General features: G+C 64.3%; 1 protein-coding gene across 1 annotated transcript; it reads right to left on the bottom strand.

The window, feature by feature from the left end:
* Positions 1-1108: 1108 nt before the first annotated feature.
* On the bottom strand, positions 1109-5245 carry BESB_027520 (uncharacterized protein; the record flags this gene model as incomplete). Its single annotated transcript, XM_029361426.1, has 3 exons — positions 1109-1378; positions 1543-1904; positions 2290-5245. The coding sequence occupies 3 exons, from the start codon at positions 5243-5245 to the stop codon at positions 1109-1111; spliced, it is 3588 nt and encodes a 1195-aa protein (XP_029215326.1).
* Positions 5246-5775: the final 530 nt, after the last annotated feature.

Genomic DNA, 5775 nt, shown 5'->3' on the forward strand with positions numbered 1-5775 from the left:
TTCATTTAGCTGCGCTGCCCGCGTTCTCCATCGGTTTCAAATGCGAAGCGAACCACATCAGAAGTGGTAGCATAGCGAAAACTCCCTTAACCGGAAACAATGGCGTGCCGAAATTGACTGCTTTCAGAGATTAAGTGGCCACGCGGGGCTCGTGTGACAAGTCCACGGCGACGTGAGCGCAGATCTCTCTGGAAGTCTGATAAACCGCAGCATCGGCGATGCGCGCGGCACGAGGAGGAGGTGAAACGGAAGGGAAGGAAATGAGAAAATGGAAAGTGGCGAGTCGTCTGAATAACGCGCAGAAAAGACAGAGGAAGACTCACACTCGAAACCGAAACCCTGTACAGGCAGCACACGTGCCGACTGCCAACAAGATAGCAGGCACTACGTACGGCTTTGGGGCACTGGCTTCACCGCAGGAACGATGCGAGAGCAGAGGACACAGCTAACCAGCTGGCGGCTAGATGTGTCGTCCGCCGTCGAAATAAACGTGGCATCCGACGCGTCTATGCGTATATGACCGGCAACTCGCAGACACTCCTACTTTCTGCCTCGGAAACGAGACAACATGACAGACAAAGACAATAAATCGCTGCGATGGTGTGCACACCTGGCGGCGGATGCACGACACACAGAGCCAAGTACGCAAACGCGGAGGATCCAGTTTCCAAATTGAAGAAAGAACCCTTCGTTACCTGGGTCGTTGCCGCAGACGTCCGCGGGCGGGCAGACAAAGGACCGCCATGGCTGATTATGCCCCCACTGCCTGAGGGAAATGGGGAACCGAATAGCATAAGAAAGCCGCGGAATGTACGGCAGCGCATGCGCCACCAGACTCGTGACAAAGCCTCACTTTTCCGGCTGACTAAAAGCAGCACGACGCCACCGCGAGCTCCACGTGCACGTCAAAGAGAAAAGAGTGCGCCTGCCTCTACATACACATACACGTGGGTGCACGTGTACACAGCGCCTGGAAGATGCGCATCGGCTAGGGAATGTCCTCTGGCGCGAGTTGCCTCTCTGCGTTTCCTGTTTCTATACATCAGCGCTAATCTTCGTAGCAAAGTGCGGGGATACCAACTTTACTCTGTATCTGCGTCCGCTCATCTTAGTGTTCGCTAGACTGGCGGCGCCGCGCTGGCGCCGCCGTCAGCTTGGGCTTGCTTGCCGCGGCTCTCGATCCCTCTGAGCGCCTGCCAACTGGCAGCGGCTTAGGAGCCGTGGAAGACCTCGCTGCAGCAGCAGCAGGTAAGCACCTTGTTGCAAAATTTAGCAGGCCCTCTCTCTCCCAATTATGGCCGCCCTTTCGCTGCGTGATGCTCACCACTGGTGCAAGGCGGCTGCCGGTCGGTCCTCTGCGACTCCACGCTCGTCTTCGCTGAGATGCAGTGAAAGGAGGAAATCTCTGCGAGCCACAACGCTGTGCCGCCTGCGATTGCGTTCAATTTGCGCCTCCCATCGCAGACGTGAACTGCCTTCCTCGGTTGAGACCTGAGTTTCTCTCCCCCCTGCAAAGTGCTCGGCCTCAGCATGCGGACTCACTCCAAGCCTCGCGGTAGTTTCTGCCCCCTCAACTCCTCCCCCCGGGCAGGCAGGCGTGTCTCCTCGCGTCTGCATGCTGGAGGCATGCGACGGCGAAGGAGAGACCGGCGCGCGAAGCAGGTGCGGCGCCAGCGAAAGCGAATGAACCTCCCTGCACGCACTCGTCGCGGCCTCACGCGGCGAAAAGAAGTAGTAGCGGCGCGGTAGCGCAACCCCCGGCGACGCCGAAGACGACGCGACGGCGGGGCGAACGCGGAAAGACGACAGGGACGGCGGACGAAGCTCGCTGAGCGGAGCGCCGTTGGAACGAAGATCCCAGAGGCGGAGGTACTGGGAAGAGAACAGAGTTGCAGCAGTCAAATCTGAAGGACACGAGAAGAGCGCACGCCGAACAAACAGCCTCCTCCTGCTGCGGCCGCCTCATCCTTCTCTCCCGAGACGCGGAGACGTAGACGCGTGTGAAGCGCAGCACGCCTCACTGCGACTACTACCCATGCGGGTTCAGAGACAAACACAAGAGGGGCGCTCGGGCTGGCGAGTTTTTGTGCATCCCTGTCCACAGGGGACTCGTCCCTGCGCGTTTCGTTCTCTGGTCTGCTCCCCAAACCCTGTATCTCCTTCCAGCCTCTTTTCGCTGTGTGCCAGCACCGGCAGCTTTGTTTTAGGAGCCCCTCGAAGGAGCCGCGTCCTGCACCCGCGTGGTTGTCTCCTGCTCCCCCCCTCCCCCCCCCACCCTCAGCGTCCTACCTGCAGCGTCGGCGGCGATCGGCCTGTCGCTGTCGGCCCACGACGTCGCTGCGCATGCGCCGCCTCGCAAGAGGCTGGGCGCTCGCGGAAACAAGTAGAGGGGAAGAGCTGTCGGCGTGCGGGAGTCGCAGAAGTAGAGGCCGCTTTCTGTCACCACTAGCGCGACGTCTTCACCTGTCCCGCCGCATGCGCCAGCGGACGCGGACAGAGGCCTCACGCGGCACGCTCGCCAATGCGACGACGTGCCCTCTGGCGACGACGAGGGAGACGCAGTCCACGCCGGAGGCGAGAGGCGCGCGACAACCTCGGATCGCTGCAAATCGACAGCCAGCACTGCGCCGCACGACATGAGTGCCCACACACGACGACGGTCCAGCGAGAAGGAGATGGGCTCGCGCGGGTTCGCTGTCTGTGTGTGTGTTCCTTCTCCCCAGTCTTCGCCGTCGCACGCGGCCTCTCGCGCAGCCTCCTCGCCGGTCTCTTCCCACGCGCTGGCCTCTTCCTGGCAACACGTGGCGCTTGCTTCCCCGAGGGCGATGTCGGCGACGGAGCAGGCGAAACACACGCAGTGGCGCTGCACGTCGAGTGCGCTACCCGCTGCCCGCAAGTCAACCGTGTGAGACGCCGAGAGGGGGGCGCACCCCGCTCTGCCGTCGTCGCGCGCCTCCCTGCCACACTGGCCTTCGCTTCGCGCTTCGTCGCAGGCGACCAAATGCGACAGAGCCGCGGAGAGGTCAAAGAGCGACACCGAGGGGTGCGAGGAAGGAGACAGAAACGTCGAAGGGGTCTGCTGCGCAACGACAAGGCGGGTACTCCCTGGCAGGAATTCCGCGGCCGTCGTCCGCCAGGCGCTCGCGCGGGAAGAAAGTGGCGACGGCGACCGTGGAGCCGACGGAATCAGGCAGACTGGCGCCCGCGGCGGCGGCGCGGACAGCTGCAGCGCGCCGGCTAATTTAGCGAGAGCGCAGCGGCTGTTCAGGTCGATCGAGGCGAAGACTGGCACGCCAGGCAGCTGCGGAGTGCTGCACGAGAAGGCCACCGCGGTCGGCGCGAAAGACAGGCTCTGCGGAGACGCGCGTCCCCCCGGCGACGAGGCTGAGGTCGAGACGGACGGACCCGAGGAAGACGCAGCAGGCGGCGCAGGCGCGGAGGGGTCGGAGGGGTCGGAGGGATCGGAGGGGTCGGAGGGATCGGAGGGGTCGGAGGGAGACGGCAGCCCAGGGGAAACCCGTTGCGGCGCCAGGCACGCCGGCGAAGCCGTTACCAACTCGGTTGCGCCGTCGCGGTAGCCGGCTCTCACACCGGCTTGAGCGCGCGTGGCCTCGTCGCCCTTTCCTCTCGCCGCGCGCGGCGGAGAGCAGGGACGCGGCAGAAGCGGGAGAGGGAGGAAGAACTCATGGACGAAGGGGCGGCGGAGTCGCCATGCGCGCCTAGCCCGCAGCCGCTGCTGCAGCCTGCCTTTGGGCGAGTAAACCAGAGGAGGCGCGGCCTCAGCCGCCGCGAGGCGCCACGAGCAGCGACGCGCGGGAAGGCGAGCACGCGCAGCAGCGGCGCTGGGCTGACACGCAGCGCAGCAGGCCGAAGGGTGCGCGGCGCAGAGCGCATGCAGCCCCACGCGCGGCAGACTGTCGCGAAGGACAAAGAGCTCGAAACAGGCCTCGTGGACTGCGGGAGAGTGCAGCGCGTCCCTGACCGCGACTGACAGAGCTGTAAGCGCCGCGAAGTCAGGCAGGGAGAGGAACTGAACGAGGCGGACAAGCAGCTCCAGGCAGTTTGGGGGGCGTGTGTCGAGCCGTGCGCTGCCGCCAGCCCAGACGTCAAGGTCGGCGTCCTCGGCGCATGAATCACCTGCGGAGAAGCCGGGCGCCGACGGCGCAGAAGACGGCCCAGCAGATGACACCGAAGGCGGCGAATGAGGCAACGAAGACGGTGAGCAGCAGAAACAAATAAAACGCTCGAAAGACGAGAGAAACAGTTCCCTGTCTCCATGCGCACGCGAGCCGGCGTAGGTGTTTTGAATCGCTGAACAGCAGGTCGCGTCACAGGCGCTGGTGGAAGCGGCGCGCGCGGACGCCTGCGACTCTGAAGGCGGCGCGCGCGGCGAGGCAGGCCTACACGACGCAGCCGACGACGGCGAAGCGGAGTGGGGGTCGGAGCCGCCTGGCGCTTCGTCGTCATCGATATCTGACTGGAGAAACAGGGGGGAGGATGAGCGCGGCGGCCGCCCTCCACCAGCGAGAGGTCTCCGCTGCTCTGTCCAGCACTGCGCATTGCCGTTCCAATACCAGGCGGAGAGAGACATCGCACAGGAGGGAGAAGACGGCGTCGCGAGCCCAGCAGACGAGGCGGGGCGGCGGAGACTGCTGCGCGACCGGAGGACCCGTAGGAGGCCGCTGCGCGGCGAGCGGGAAGGCGACTCGGTTTCGTCTGCAGGAGGCGCCGGTGAAGACGCCACGGAGGAGGCCGCGGGAGGCGCAGAGGGCCTCCTGATGCACTCGAGTCCGTTCCCCGGCTCGATGCCGTCCCCCCTGGCCTGCCGCGTCGCTCCGTCACCGGGATGAGTGTCTCTGCTGCCGCTCGCCTCCTGCCCGGTGGCGCCATGCGCTTCGGTCTCTCTTCCTTTCCCGTAGTCTCTTCTTGGGGAATCGCCTGCAGTCGCCCGCGCCGCCGGCGCAGCGGAGTGGGTCTCGAGGGGGCCAGTCCCCTCGCTTCCCCCGCCCGCCGGCGCTCGCTGGGGTCGTTGACGTGTCCTCGGTGAGCGCCCGTCCTCTCTCTGGCTCCCGTGGCAGGCAGCCTCTTCTCCCTCCTGCCCGCGGCGCAGCGCGGGCGCCAGGAGAGGCCTCAAGTCTTCTTCGAGACTTGAGGCCTCTCCTGGTGAGTGCGAAGGCAAATCGAAGTTCGAGAATTCTCTGAGGCTCGCTCTGTGCGCAGGCGCGGGCGGTGCAAGGTCGCTCATTGCGGGCGACGCCTTCTCCGTGGAAGCGAAATGGTGTGTCAGTCGTGACTGGGAGAGGGCGAAGAGTCGCAGCGGGCGGCTGCGGCTGAGTGGAAGAAGAAGACTCAAGCGAGAGCGAGGGCGCTCGGGGCTGCTTGGTAAAGATGGCGAGCGCCTCGGAGGAGAAAGCCCTGGATGGTTTTCCGGTGCGAGTGAATGGGATAAACGATTCTTTCAGGAGATCTGTGAAACTGGAGAGAAAGAGGAAGGACGGACAGAGAGCGAGCGAGCGAGAGCAGTGGCAGACGTGGCGTACGTTGCTTGCGCCGTCACCTTCGATTCTTGGCCCGAGTTCCTTTTTCCCGTCGCGTACATATAGGCTGCAGCAGCGGATGACGAAAGGGGGCAACGGGAGACCGCGTAAGGAGTCGGCTGTCGTCAACTTGTTCAAACATCGCATGAGAGCGGAGGTGCAGTCAGTTTTTGTCGGCGCAATTCCTCTCCAGGGTTGTCGCTGGAGACCCGCGTAGGATTGCATCTGCGGGGCAAGA

The sequence above is a fragment of the Besnoitia besnoiti genome (genome assembly GCF_002563875.1).
Source record: "Besnoitia besnoiti strain Bb-Ger1 chromosome Unknown contig00015, whole genome shotgun sequence".
NCBI lineage: Eukaryota > Apicomplexa > Conoidasida > Eucoccidiorida > Sarcocystidae > Besnoitia > Besnoitia besnoiti.